Source organism: Heterodontus francisci, chromosome 12, assembly GCF_036365525.1.
Source record: "Heterodontus francisci isolate sHetFra1 chromosome 12, sHetFra1.hap1, whole genome shotgun sequence".
In the NCBI taxonomy this organism is placed as follows: domain Eukaryota; kingdom Metazoa; phylum Chordata; class Chondrichthyes; order Heterodontiformes; family Heterodontidae; genus Heterodontus; species Heterodontus francisci.
This window is the reverse complement of record NC_090382.1, coordinates 86,856,213-86,871,674: the sequence shown is the minus strand read 5'-3', so window position 1 is coordinate 86,871,674 and position 15,462 is coordinate 86,856,213. Positions and strand designations below refer to the sequence as shown.

The window sequence follows — 15,462 nt, the reverse complement described above, 5'->3', positions numbered from 1 at the left end:
GCCTACAATATAAAGTAAACATTCGTCAGGTCAGTCTGCTCTTTTGGGTCATGCTGGATCGATTTCATTGGGCTTGAGTCCTGAATGTTGTTTGGTCATTTTCCAATTGTAAAGGAATAAAAGACTGACAGAATTATGGTATAATTACTTTACAAAATGAACTGTCCCTATAGCGGAAGCATACGTTGTTTATAAAAAAGCACATATACAAGAAGTATACCTGCATGTATTTTTGAAGAGATAGAAACCAAGAGGTTTCATGCCATTAAAGTACTTCCCAAAAACTTATGTCCCAGTTTTAACTCCAGGCCAATTAGGGGGGGGGGGGGGGGGGGGGAGGTGGGTGAGTAGTGGTGTGAATTAGAAACTCACCTACTGCTCCAGAAATTAGGCCTGGGGTATTCTAACTCTTGGGTCTCATATAAATCCCACCTCGGACTTCCTATGGGTTTCTGTTGGTTTCCTGTCTTCCTGAGTTGACTATTTGAGTGACTTTTTCTAACTGATACAACTGAAATTGGCTTTAAAAATACTAAGCCAGGCTTGTGAGATCTGTCAATGTGTAAGTTGAGAAATGATACATAATTAGTTCATTCATCGCATAGTTAAACTTTTGAATGTTTAAAAATCATTTTCTTTACATGAGAGTTTGTTATTACCAGAACTGTCAATAATTATTCACTTGAATTTTCATTCTGTGTTTATTAGAAACTGATACTTAATTTGGCAATTAACTGATGGAGAAATTTGGATCCTTGATGCACTATGACATGGAGTGGCACATCAGCCCCTTACAAGTAGATGAAGTGTGTCCAAAAGAGGTTTACCTCAGGTCATTCCTATACACTTGCCAAGTTTCTTCAGTGTTCTTTTCAGAGGTGCATTGGGGCATGTGAACTGATCATGTAGTTTCTTAGCTAAGACATTGTGTTGAAAGGATATCCAAAAAATGTGGGGGATGAGGGGAGGGTGCAGGAGAGTGTCAATGTAACAGGGGAAAAAAAGCTTTTTACTCCTTGACTAAACAGCATGAGATTCTTATAATCCTGTAGAAACCTTTCTGGCAATCAACCAGAATTTTGTTCTCCTACCTTCTCTTCAGGTCTACAATCTCTGCACTTTTTGGATCACCATGCTGGATGCTTTTTATCAAAGTCTTGTCTGTTTCTTCATTCCATACTTTGTAAGTACTGTTTCCATCCTAATCAAAGCTAACCTTGATCAGGTTTATATTTTCCCTTCACTAGAAACCATGTTTTTAAAACTTTAACCTTTTTTTAAAGACTTATCAAGGTTCAGATATTGATGTCTTTACATTTGGAATACCCATGAACACTCTGTCCCTCTTCACAATCCTAGCACATCTAGCAATTGAAACCAAAACGTGGGTAAGTATGAATCACAGAAATATATATATATATATATATGAAGTACATAGGCTAATGACAAAATGTAATGTAGTATTTTCCAATAAAACTCCTATGATATAATGACAGCAGTTAGCATGGTAATATGACAAGGTTTGGCCTTGAGTAGGAAAGCTGAATGGAGGTAGTGCAGGGAATTGGAATGTTGACTACCTTGTGCCATGGCTCTGGTAGAATGTGCGTTTACAGCCGTGATCCTTCATTTCTTGATATTACTGTCTTTAAGAAAGCAAAATAACATTATCTGTCATACTAGCACAGAATAGATATCAAATGAATGCTCAACTAATTTGACTATTATGACCCCGAAACAGATTTTAGCTGTAGGCTATATTTTTTGAGAAATAAATAAAACTAATGAAAATGATCACTGTTAGTTTTTTAAATGAAATGTGCAGTAGAATTTGAGTGATAATTAGAATGGCACAGTGTGCTGCCTTAAAATGTTACTAAACCTCAGGATTCTCTGTGGGATGAGTTTACCTGATGATGTACTTGATCATCAATGGGAGAGACTAAACGAGCAAAGTGGGGAGTGAAGCCAATCCCTTCCGATGAGGGATTGGTGTTAGAATTTTTATTTGTGAAACCCAGCTGAAGATGTATATTGCAGATCAACACCCAGGATGTAAAGAGTAGATGACAACAAATCAAGAAGTAGTTATTAGGGAATTCTAAGCTTAGATTTTAAATCTGTAGATTGTCGGAGAAAGAGAAAACATCCCTACTTTTGACTGTGATCTGGTGTGACTTTTGGTGAGTCCACGCAGAGATGTCATTGTGGGCAATTTTAACCTTAATCAATTTGGTGGGAAATTGTCAGGATTGGATCAAGCATCGATTTTACACCATTAACTTCACCCAATCGGATCCTGTCACTTTTCCATTAGCCCTATTGATGTAATCTGTAGGAGTGCTGCCTTCCAAACCCAAGAGGATTTCAAAGGGAGGAGGAATAGATAGGTGACAACTTAAAGATGCATGTATGAATATATGCAAATTGTATGCAGAATTTCTTCAATTGTTTTTCTTTTAATTGTTTTGTCCAGTATGCGTTTTCATGCCAAAGAGCTTTGCGAATAATAAAATCATGTTAAACAGAGTAAAAATTAATTCTGGAAAATTTTTTAAAATGGCAAAACTATCTTCATCTGTGATTACTGAACGACTGATCTGTGTCCAGCACTAAATAAGTACAGTGGGGCTGATTCATTTACTGCAGAAACAGAGCAGCTAAAGAGCATTGCTCCTGTCTCAGCCCAGGTACACAAGTATTTCCTGTCCTGGTCCAATAACATGGCCAAGTGGCACATCTGGCACAGGCTCACCAGTGGCTGGGCTTTGTACTTGTAAAACAGCAAATTGAAGCACATCAGGTCTCCGTAATCAGGGCCTGCCAGCTGCTTTTGGAGATCAACACCCATCAAGTCTAATTGCTGCCAGATATCTTGCAGGGATTTTACAATTAAAAGAAAGTAACTGTCCAGATTATTTTGCCTTGCCACTCAAGGACCCATTGACTCTAAGTGGGTCACACTATCTCACCATATTTCATTGAGTGCTAAGATGTATTACTATCTCTGCCCTCCTCAGGAAAGCTTCAGAAATTCTGGGAGCACATTACAGGGCAGATAGTGAAATGGGCCTCTGCATTCAGAAGCAAAGGTCAGGAAAATCGGTAGCTATGTTAAATCTTCTAAACTATTCTACATCTTAAGAGTTTTTAATCTTTCTCTGGCAGACCTGGCTGCACTTGGCTTCAATGATTGGAAGCATTGTATTCTACTTTTTGGTTACACTCATTTATAGTGCCAATTGTGTAACCTGCAACCATCCGTCAAATCCTTACTGGATAATGCAACGTCAGATGACTGATCCACTCTTCTACCTCATCTGTCTCATCACACCAGTCCTAGCCCTATTACCAAGGTAATCAAATATTTAAAATTTTACAATGACTGGGGACATTACCAGGGGGAAAAACAAGCAGCAAAGAATCAGTCGCCCATTATAGACACTGTCTGATTTTTCTATTGGAGTTGAATTTCAGCCCCAGCCCCACCCCACGCAAATTGCTATTTATAATTGAATAGAAAACCCAAAATCTGTTAAGAAATTGCTAACCACCCTAGCTACTCTAAGGCTCCAATATTCAATGGGAGTAGGATTTTGAAGCAAAGGGGAGAGTTATGGCACACGCTGTGGAATTAGTTTTAAAAACAGATTCCTAGCTGGAGACCAGCCTGTGACAAACTTAGCTGGCTGTCAGGCAAAGATTTTCTCCAGAAAAGATCGCAACTGAGGGTCAGGATAGTTTTGTGGTTGTTGGGTAAATCACGAGGTGTGGAAGGGGGAGGTGTTGGGAAGGGCATGGTTGGGGGAGTTAGAGATTGGGAGAAGAGGATGGGGGAGAGTCAGGGGGTAGTGTTCACAATGGGAGCAGAGATCAGAGGGGAATTGGAGATGGGGAGTGTCTAGGGAGTATCAGAGATCATGGGGGAATCAGGGGAGAAGGGGGAGGTCAGTGATCACAGTGGGGTTGCTGATCATGGGGACATGGTGATGGGGTAGGAGGCTGTCACGGAGAGATCATGGAGGTTGGGGGTGTTTACAGGTAAGTTTGTTGGGCCTGGAAGAAATGCCTGGAGATTCCTTCTGGCCCACTAGCTGTGCTGTAAAGGCACTTACCTGATAGATCCAGCCCTTCTCACCTTTTACCTTTTTCCTGGTGGCGCTGCTGACCCGATAATTGGCTGACAGCTCAATGAGGTGGAACTTCCTCCCTCAAGTGTGTGGAAGTCCCGCCTCAGAGCAATTAAAGCCCAGGGACCCATAAAATGCGGGATGGATCTCCAAGCCGAGCGGAAGTAGGTTCGCCACTGACTTTTACGTCAGTGGCCAGCTCCCATCCGCATGACGTAAAATCCAGCTCATGGTACTTTGCTGGTATAAACTTCATGAATTTACAGCATTTGGATTAAACTGGAATCATGTTTGGTAGTTTTTGTTTTTGCGTGTTTCAAGTATCAGAAATAGATTTTGTGCCTTTATTTCTGTTGTCAGGTATTTATTTCGTAGCCTACAAGGCACATTGTTTGCATCTTGTATTCTCAAAGCTCAACAACTGGACAAATTGGACAAAACAGCGTATTCAAGCTATCAAACGTTGGAAAAGCCTTGACATACGAGCAAATGATTTATCTTTAACAGACTCTATAGATCAATCACCAATGGAAAATGTCAGCCACCCTTGTACTATGGCAAGTAATCATGATCCTCAACTTATTTCTTCCATCCCAGTGGGTATAGCAAAAATACCTAATTCCATCAACTGTGTCTGAAATTCAGGAGTCATCTTCACAGGAAAAAAGGATGCAAAATGGAGCCAGTGAGGACTCTAGTGAAGTTACCCATTTATAATCAGCTTCAGAAGCACAGAAAATCTGCCTCCTTTCAATCAGTCAATGTTAAATACTGATTAAAAACAGATCTCTCCTAAAAGACTTAAAAGCTCAAAGACTTCTGTGGAAAAACAGACTTTGTCAACTGAGCAAGAAACTGCAGAGCATGTACAAAGTTTTGAAAGACCGAGCCATTTATCAACTGTGTTAGCAGTTTGATTTGTGAACTTTGAGGAAGGGAGCTCCAATGCATTTATCATTGCTGATATTGGGTAACATCGATGTTCAGTAATGAAAGCTGAGTATGCACTATTTCAAGAATTGTTCACGCTCTCAAGCCTAAGGCTTTCATTATCTCCCTGTCTAAAGAAGACAACATGAGATTAATTGCTAATCTACCAATTTTTCTACTATTAGCATTTGTTTCTTTTCATGACAGTCCATTATTTCTTAAATATGATTTTCCAAGCAGAGAAAGATGTTTTTATTTAACCCACTGCACAACACAATTATATATGTGTTTATTGGTTTAATAAGAGCTGCGACATGAAGTTTATTGATAAAATCCATCATTCAAAAGCTAATACTGTGGATGCTGGAAATCTGAAATAAAAACAGAAAATTCTGGAAGTACTCAGCAGGTCTGGCAGCATCTGTGGAGAGAGAAACAGAATTAGTGCTTCAGGTTCTGGTTCTGATGGAAGGTTACAGTACTGAAATATTAACTCTATTTCTCTATCCACACATGCTGCCAGACCTGTTGAGTATTTCCAGCATTTTTTGTTTTTATTAAGCAAAATCATTCAGTTTGTTAGTATGACTTTAAATATATTGGTTTGTTGAGAGTGAACTACATTTTAATGACTAAACTTTCTGAACGAGGCAAGCTTTGATATTTAAGGCTCCGCACCCTCTCCCTAACAGTGGGCTGTTTTCTATAAGTCTGCCACTCGGCAGTGGGTGAAAAAAAGTTGGCCTGCCCAAGCAGGCCGCACACCAAAGAGCCACCACGATTCCAAGTGCGGAGGCTCATTTAAATAGCCGGGGCAGCTGGCCTCCTCCTCCAATCAGATCGAGGGGGGTGGGCTGATCATCCCCGCCAATGGTGTCAGCTGCCTATGCTCAGGCACTGACACCATTTTTAACGGGCTGCTAGGCCTACCAGCAAATTTAAATATTTAAAGATAGATTAAATGAACTAAAATGAATACATCTCTTTTGCCCCTCTCCTACCCCTTCAATAACAGATTAATTATTTGCCCTTTCCCCCACTCAAAAACACTTACCTTTACCATCTGACCATTGCCCCCCCACGCTGCACAAAGTTTAAACTATAACCCTTCCCACCAACCCCTACACGCCAAAGAGCCACCACGATTCCAAGCGTGGCAGCTCATTTAAATAGCTGGGGCAGGTGGCCCCCACTCCCAATCACGTCGATGGGGTGGGCTGTCCAATCCATCAATGGCATCAGCTGCCTGTGCGCAGGCACTGACACCATTTTTAAAGGGCTGTTAGCCCTACTGGAAAATTTAAATATTTAAAGATACAGTACATGAAATAAAATAAATAAATCTCTTTTGCCCCTTCCCCCCCACCCCCCCACATTGAGAAGCTTACCTCCGCCCCCTCCCCACCAGTGTTACTCCTCATTTTCCCGGATGGGGATCCGAAAGTCTCGCCGTGCCGGCTGCTGGAGTGAAGATTGCAGAGGGAAATTAGGAGGTGATGGGAGTGTCATTAATTCAGGTATTGTAATATATTTAAATTGCGGTCCCATCGCAATTGAAATTCGTGACATGCCTCATCTTCATGCCATCTTCATGCCCCCCCCCCCCCACTGGCACAGATCCCGATGTTGAGGACTCTATTGAATCCAGACTAGTATTTGTCTTCTCTTCCCCTGCAACCAATTGCTCCATTTTCTGATTAACTGCTGTCAGCTGTATCAATGTTATGAGCTCCCTTCCAAGTTCAATAACATTGCTTTGGTAGTCACAGTCATTGTTAGCATCACACAGCATTGGCAGTGACAAGCATCACAGCTGCTATCCTCCACAAAGTACTTTTTCTTTTATTGAAGCTCTTTTCTAAACCTTTTCTAAAAAGATGAAGACATGTAAACTAATGGAGGAATAATTTTGCATCAGATTCCTGACATGACTCCAAGAATTGTAAAATAAGATTGTTTCCAAATCAAACTTGAAACAAATTTTAAAATAAAATTTGCACTCGCAACCAATCTGTGCAGCTGAATACCATCATGAGTCACCTCATGAGTCACGAAAAGCTAGCATGCAGGTGCAGCAAGCAATAAGGCAAATGGTATGTTTAGGGTACAGGAGTAAAGAAGTCTTGCTGCAATTGTATAGAGCCTTGGTGAGACCGCACCTGGATTATTCAGTACAGTTTTGATTTCCTCATCTAAGGAAGGATATACTTGCCATAGAGGCAGTACAACGGAGGTTCACCAGACTAATCTCTGGGATGGCGGGATTGTCTTGTGAGGAGAGATTGAGGAAACTGGGCCTGTATTCTCTAGAGTTTAGAAGAATGAGAGGTGATCTAATTGAAACAGACAAAATTCTTACAGGGCTTGACAGGTTGGATGTAGATAGGATGTTTCCTCTGGCTGGTGAGTCTCGAACCATGGGACGTAATCTCAGAATAAGGGGCAGGCCATGTAAGACTGAGATGAGGAGGAATTTCTTCACTCAGAGGGTGGTGAATCTTTGGAATTCTCGACCCCCAAAGGGCTGTGGAAGATCAATCATTGAACATGTTCAAATCAGAAATCAATGGATAGCTGGATACTAATGACATCAGGGGATAGTGCGGGAAAGTGGCGTAGAGCTAGATGATCAGCATGATCTAATTGAATGGCAGAGCAGGCTCGACGTGCTGAATGGCCTACTCCTGTTCCTATGTTCTGTCATAAATACAAAAGTGAATGAAGAAATAAAATTCTCAGGGAAGCAAGTTTCTGGTTTTTGTTTGTGTGAAGAATGTACCTAGCTTAAGTTATGTAATTAAATTTGTAGGTATTGAAGGAACAAAACAAGCTGCTCAATTGTACAGTAATGGAAAATGTTATTTTTAATAGAATTTTAATGTAAATCTACTCTTCATTGTTAAATTCTAATAAGAGCAACAACTGTAAATGTTGGTGAGTTATTAACTTTAGGGCTGCTTGCATTAACAGACAGAATTGGCAGCTTGGCCACAGAACAACAATTCCAATAACTCGAGCAAAGCTAAAGAGAAGGTGTCCTCATTTGTAGGCGATGCCGGGTAGTGTTCCTGAAGGAACAATAAATCTTCGTATACATGCCTGCAGGGTGTGTCAGATTTAAAAGGCAAAAGAGTGGATCCTTTTCTTTTTTGCACGAATGGAAATATTAGGCCAAGTATTGAAACACAGTGGGGGTAAAATGAAACAATCAAAATGGGCAATTGTGAATTGTTACGACAAGGTGAGAAAGAGGTCTCGGGTTCCCCTTCAGCCTTCACCTGGTCTTACCGTAACAGGCATGTTTAATTTTAAACATACTGTGTTTTTAGCTCCCCCTTGGTGAATCCTTGTTCACCACTTTCCAATTATAAGGCAAAGAAACCAGCACAAAAAGGTTTTCTTGGGTTTAAAAAAGAAAAGTTGAAATTTATTAAACTTAAACTCGGTTAATGCCTATGGATACACAACGCGCCCACGCTAGCATGCATAAGCGATACACACATGCAAATAGAGACAGAAAAGAGCAGAAGAAAAAATAAAGTGGAAATGTTTGAGGCAATATCTGAAGAGTTTTTGTTATGGTTCTTTGAGCTCACTGTAGAGTCCTTGATTGTAGGTAGATCTTGCCTTTTGTTGGGGCCCAGTATTCTTAAACTTTGTCCGCTGTAGGAAACTTTTCTCTCTTGGGGTTCATGTGTCTTCAGTGGATTCAGAGGCTAGTGAGAAAGAGATGGGAGCAGACAGGAGAGATCTTCAGTCCAGGAGTAAAAAGTCTTTCTCTCTGAGTTCAAACTCTCTATGGCTGGTACAAAAAAACCCTGGAACAGCCAGTTAGTCATGTGACCAGCTGGTCTAACCAGTCCTGGATTGTATCACCATAGCAGTCTCTAGAATGCTCCTCTTACATATAATACCTGGTAATCAAGGTCCATTGTGGGTTGAATGTATCAGGGAATGGTCTTTTGTCCTTCCAAGCACAGTCTATTAATATGCAAATATATTTTCCAGCCACAGCTGCTGTGTTTAACAAGACATTTTCTCGCTCCAGCAACAGTTTAAAATCAATGTTCATGACAAAATGAATGTGCCTCATTCTTGTCAGGTGGGGGCCTAGCATGACTGAATGGACTGCCTCGTTTCCACTCCCATTTTCTTTCCCATTGAAGTCAATACCAATTTGCTATCACCCATGTTGTGCTACTACCCAGGACAAATTTCACCCTCAGGCTAAGGTTTAATTTACCTACTTGTTAACTTTTCAGGACCTTCAGTTGTTTTATCTCTGAGGGTTCAGCAGCCTTAACCTTGCTTTGTACAAATGACACTAGCTTGTCCTCTAACCTTAGTTGCTGTTTAAATAAGTCCTCGAGTCCAGAAAATACAATTGCTGAAACATTGAGGACTTGCAAAAGTTATATGGGATGATCTCTCAGTCTCACCGATGCAATGGCATGGTGCAAAAAAAAATTGAAATAGTGTTAAGCATATTCACTTATCGTCTGTAATGTGTGTTCAAACCCAGCCCAGATTAATTGAATAAAGTCTCCACAGTGTGGGAACTGCAAGGTAGCGCATAGAAAATAAATTTGGGCAGTTTTTACCCAGTTCTTAGTAGGCATGAGTTTGCACCACTAAACTGCAAGTATTTCAGTATTATGAACAATCTGATCCTGGCAGTTATAGGGCTGGTATAGTAAACAGGAAAATGTCATATGGGACACCACTCAAAAATTAGAGCTGAGACTTACTTTTGGGCCATTGTTGGGAGGGCTTTACCCTGCATCTAACAGTGCTGTACCTGAACTAAAAGTGCTTGATACTGATGCCGGATGCCTAACATGAGTAAAGTTCCATTTCACACTACTCACTTTGTACACAAAATTCATAAAAAGAAAAGCCAGTCCAAGCTACCTGTTGCAGGGGCTGGAGTCTGTTGAATAAACTGTTGGTTACTTAATAGGTAAGGCAACACCAGAAATCAGCACACTTTGGGCTGGATTTAATGGGCCCCTCGGAGATAGGCTAGGAAGCGGGTGGAGGACGGGCCCATAGAATGGCGATGGGAGGCGGGGGTCAGAGGGCCCATCATCTTCCTGTTGCACCACAATTATGTTGGGGGCGGGAAAGGCCGAAGACGGCCTTCTTACTCAGAGGCCAATTGAGGCCTTTTAGTGGCCAATTATAACTCACTTAAGGGCCTCTTCTCGCTGCCACTGGAATTAAGCCGGTGGGGAGGGAGGGGCCTCCACCATGTGGGGAGGTTGCCCAGTCAAATGAGGGCTTGTTCGGGGCGGGTAGGCCTCCTCCATGGGCAGTCTGTAGCCCACAGAGGGCTCCCACTGACAAACACCCACCTCCTATCATCCACCCCACCCCTCCGCACCCATTGCCCACCCTCCCTCTTCCCTGCCCCCACCCCTGTCGCTGGCATCTGCCAGACTGGACCCTCGCTTACCTCTAGTCTGGATCGCCGGCATTGGGCCTGCTCGGCCTCCTGTTGTACTGGCAATGCCCACTGCTCCCAGTGTCACTGCCAATACTACTGAGCTGCCGGCCCTCTGATTGAATCATGCGGGGGTGGGGGGGTGGGGGGGGGGGGGTGGTGGTCTATGAAAGGCCAAGGCGCAGTTCCCCTCGCCTTTTCAGCCTGGGGTCGGGAGCCCCACCAGCATGACGAAATCCAGCCCTTTATCTCTTTAAAACATCTGGAGGAGAGGATTTATTTTAGAGCAGACTGGTATTAATAACCTTGTACTAATTAACAGCAAATCAAGAGATGCAGTAGGTTTTCTGCATTTAGTCACTGTTCTTGTTCATGTGTACTTTCATACCTTTCATATTTTGCATTAGACTGTTCTATTGATTAAACATTCCAGATTTCATATGCAGCCTACTTGTAATTATTCAACACCCTAACTCCATACTTCTGAGTGTTGGATCAAACATTAACATTCTAGTAGCTTGCAGGATACAAGAAGTGTCTTGTGTCACAAGTTAATTGCAAGTTAATATGGTAAATCCACACCCGCCACACCTTCAAGTATAACAGAGTTGGGCAAATTGCAATTAAAGGTGGAATAGGAATAAGAAAAAACAAGCAATTATCGATGTTATTTTGCTTGGGAAACACTGTCAATTTATGTAAAATGTAATCTTTATTTTTAATAAAGGTGAACTTTGAATATTAGTGTGGTTATATTGCCCTCTTTACTGATGAGATATGATTTAATCTTTAGATTCAACATAGAGATACCACACTATTGGAAATGGAAAGGAACACCAGGTGGGTTGTATAATGGGAGGCCAATCTGCTATTATCCTAGTGAGAGGGGAAAGGTTTAGGGGGGATCTGTGTGGAAAGTTCTTTACGCAGAGGGTGGTGGGTGCCTGGAACGCGTTGCCAGCGGAGGTGGTAGATGCGAACACGATAGCGTCTTTTAAGATGTATCCAGACAGATACATCAATGGGCAGGAAGCAGAGATACAGACCCTTAGAAAATAGGCGACATGTTTAGGTAGAGGATCTGGATCGGCGCAGGCATGGAGGGCCGAAGGGCCTGTTCCTGTGCTGTAATTTTCTTTGTTCTTTGTACCAAAGTTGAACTTTACTCCCCACCCCCAAAAGAAAAATCTCAGTTGCCAGGAGAGGGTGAGTTAGCACAAGGGGTCTAAGCTTTCATCCTTGTCCATACATGTATATACCATGAGACCTCAAAGACCAAGCATAAAGCTTAGAGCTGTGTTTGTGATATTTCTCAAATTACTGATCGTAACAATGCTGCTGTTCTGATTTAGAATTTATTGATCAACAGTGGTTAAAAACAGTCGGTTTTAAACCTCCAGGCAACAACTTAGGACAGGATAAACCAGTAAATAAGAAATATAAATACAAATAGGACTGAGTTTGTTAGACTTCAAGAGCAAGCTTGGATGGTGGCCACAAAAGCCTAGGAGGACTGCAGATCAGACATCCCTGGGTTATAATCCATCTTTAATTGATGGGATGAATGTTTCAATGTTTTCTAAGAGGTCCTACATGATGGATTGAGATAGTCTTGACTCATTTTCCGATAGTAGATCCAAAGCAGAGAGTTGATGATTTCACTCATATCGCCAAAAAGAATGGCTTGCGTGAGAAATGGAAATATTACACTGGTGTGTATGAGGAATTAAAACTTGGAATGGGAATACAAGTTTTGGGGTAGGGCACAGAGAGCTTTACTGTATAGCTGACTGAGTGAGGAGTATTTAATCTCACAGTAATTTTAACCTAACCCACCTGTCAGGCACCTGACTGGATTGGCTGTGATACTGTTTTTCCACCCTGCCTGATTTCACCCTCTATTGAGGTTATTGGAGATCAATATTCCTGGGGGTGTAAAACCAACATTCCACCTGATCTTATGAGTTGAGTTATGTTTAAAAGTAGCCCTGTGCAGTGTATACCTGAAATGGGGAAATGTTTCATTTTCCAAAACTAGTGTCCTTCCCTTTCATCAACACAAAAATTAACCAGAAATATATTGACAATTTACCTTTGAATGATTAGGATTTTCTTGCATGCATAAATTAACTGTTCACTTCCCAAGAAGCTGCTATTGAAAAGCAGCAAAGTTGTCCTAAAATAGGGGTAAAATGCACATTTTATTATCATTATCGATAGCACGGTTTTGTGACGGGTAGGTCGTGCCTCACAAATCTTATTGAGTTTTTCGAGAAGGTGACCAAACAGGTGGATGAGGGTAAAGCAGTGGATGTGGTGTATATGGATTTCAGTAAGGCGTTTGATAAGGTTCCCCATGGTAGGCTATTGCAGAAAATACGTAAGTATGGAGTTGAAGGTGATTTAGAGCTTTGGATCAGAAATTGGCTAGCTGAAAGAAGACAGAGGGTGTGGTTGATGGCAAATGTTCATCCTGGAGTTTAGTTACTAGTGGTGTACCGCAAGGATCTGTTTTGGGGCCACTGCTGTTTGTCATTTTTATAAATGACCTGGAAGAGGGTGTAGAAGGGTGGGTTAGTAAATTTGCGGATGACACTAAGGTCAGTGGAGTTGTGGATAGTGCCGAAGGATGTTGTAGGGTTCAGAGGGACATAGATAGGCTGCAGAGCTGGGCTGAGAGATGGCAAATGGAGTTTAATGCAGAAAAGTGTGAGGTGATTCACTTTGGAAGGAGTAACAGGAATGCAGAGTACTGGGCTAATGGGAAGATTCTTGGTAGTGTAGATGAACAGAGAGATCTTGGTGTCCAGGTGCATAAATCCCTGAAGGTTGCTACCCAGGTTAATAGGGCTGTTAAGAAGGCATATGGTGTGTTAGCTTTTATTAGTAGGGGGATCGAGTTTTGGAGCCACGAGGTCATGCTGCAGCTGTACAAAACTCTGGTGAGACCGCACCTGGAGTATTACGTGCAGTTCTGGTCACCGCATTATAGGAAGGATGTGGAAGCTATGGAAAGGGTGCAGAGGAGATTTACTAGGATGTTGCCTGGTATGGAGGGAAGGTCTTACAAGGAAAGGCTGAGGGACTTGAGGTTGTTTTCGTTGGAGAGAAGGAGGAGGAGAGGTGACTTAATAGAGACATATAAGATAATCAGAGGGTTAGATAGGGTGGATAGTGAGAGTCTTTTTCCTCGGATGGTGATGGCAAACACGAGGGGACATAGCTTTAAGTTGAGGGGTGATAGATATAGGACAGATGTCAGAGGTAGTTTCTTTACTCAGAGAGTAGTAGGGGCGTGGAACGCCTTGCCTGCAACAGTAGTAGACTCGCCAACTTTAAGGGCATTTAAGTGGTCATTGGATAGACATATGGATGAAAATGGAATAGTGTAGGTCAGATGGTTTCACAGGTCGGCGCAACATCGAGGGCCGAAGGGCCTGTACTGCGCTGTAATGTTCTAATTCTAATTTTAATAGAGAAAATCGTTCCACATCAAAGTTCCTCTCCAAGGCACACACTATCCTGACTACAACATATATTGTTTCTTCATCAGTCCTGTAATTTCCTACCTAGCACCTTCACTGTAAAGACAGTAGCTGTTCATGAAGAAGGATGCTCACTACTATTATAAGAATAGTGGGCGGCACAGTGGCGCAGTGGTTAGCACCGCAGCCTCACAGCTCCAGGGACCCGGGTTCGATTCCGGGTACTGCCTGTGTGGAGTTTGCAAGTTTTCCCTGTGTCTGCGTGGGTTTTCTCCGGGTGCTCCGGTTTCCTCCCACAAGCCAAAAGACTTGCAGGTTGATGGGTAAATTGGCCATTATAAATTGTCACTAGTATAGGTAGGTGGTAGGGAAATATAGGGACAGGTGGGGATGTTTGGTAGGAATTTGGGATTAGTGTAGGATTAGTATAAATGGGTGGTTGATGTTCGGCACAGACTCGGTGGGCCGAAAGGCCTGTTTCAGTGCTGTATCTCTAAACATAGTAAATAGGAGCAGGAGTAAGCCATACAGCCCATCAAACTTGCCCTGCCATACAATAAGATCATGGCTGATCTTCGACCTCAACTTCACTTTCTCACCCTATTTCCTTATCCTTTGATTCTCTTAGAGTTCAAAAGTATATCAATCTCAGCCTTGCATATACTCAATAACTGAGCATCCACTGTCCTCGGGTAGAGAATTCCGAAGTTTCACAACCCTCTGAGCGAACAAATTTCTCCTCATCTCAGTACTAAATGGCTGACTCCTTACTCTGGCATAATGCCTCCTGGATCAAGACTCGCTAGCCAGGGGAAACAGCCTCTCAGCATCCAGTTTTGGAAGAGAAACCTCGGGGGATACTTGTAAATTCTTCCCCTCAACCTGAGTTGTATACTGCTGCTATGTCCGGGAAATATTATTACATCAGTTATATAGAAACAGAAAATGCTGAAAATATTCCGTAATTCTGGCAGCATCTATGGAGAGAGAAACAGAGTTAATGTTTCAGGTCGATAACATTCCATCAGAACTGGGAAAAATTAGAAATAATAAATTTTAAGCAAGTGAAGTGGGGGGAGGGTGGGAAAAAGTCAAAGGGGAAGATCTGTGATTGGGTGGAAGACAGGAGAGATTGAATGACAAAAGAGTTGGTGGTGCAGGCTCAAAGGGAGTGGTCATGGGACAAGTAAAGAAACAGCGAAAGAAACAAAGATGTGTCTAGAGGAGGAATGAATGGCAGAATGTTGAACAGCTGCTGACTGAAAGCAAAAACAAGAGTAAAACTGAAACCTGCAAAGGAAAAGGATACAAAATGGGGGCTGTAAGGTAAATCAATGCTAAATATTTTACTCTGGATGACAAAATTGACCATGACTCTAGATAGTTTCTAAATTTCATTTTATTGTTCGAATTTTAGTATTCAGGCATAGGATGAGTAGCTTGCAATATTGTGGCTGAAAGTTGCTTTTACTCA

The 15,462-nt window shown here is 42.0% G+C and overlaps 1 protein-coding gene across 1 annotated transcript in view; it reads left to right on the top strand.

Annotated features, from left to right (window-relative positions):
• Nucleotides 1-5,496, top strand: part of atp10b (ATPase phospholipid transporting 10B) — a 443,112-nt gene extending 437,616 nt beyond the window's left edge. Inside the window, 5 exon segments of the mRNA XM_068043811.1 lie at nt 1,103-1,183; nt 1,284-1,388; nt 3,169-3,356; nt 4,491-4,568; nt 4,570-5,496. Of these exon segments, the coding sequence (XP_067899912.1) occupies nt 1,103-1,183; nt 1,284-1,388; nt 3,169-3,356; nt 4,491-4,568; nt 4,570-4,768 (651 nt within the window). The 3' untranslated portion in view covers nt 4,769-5,496.
• The last annotated feature ends 9,966 nt before the right edge of the window (nt 5,497-15,462 follow it).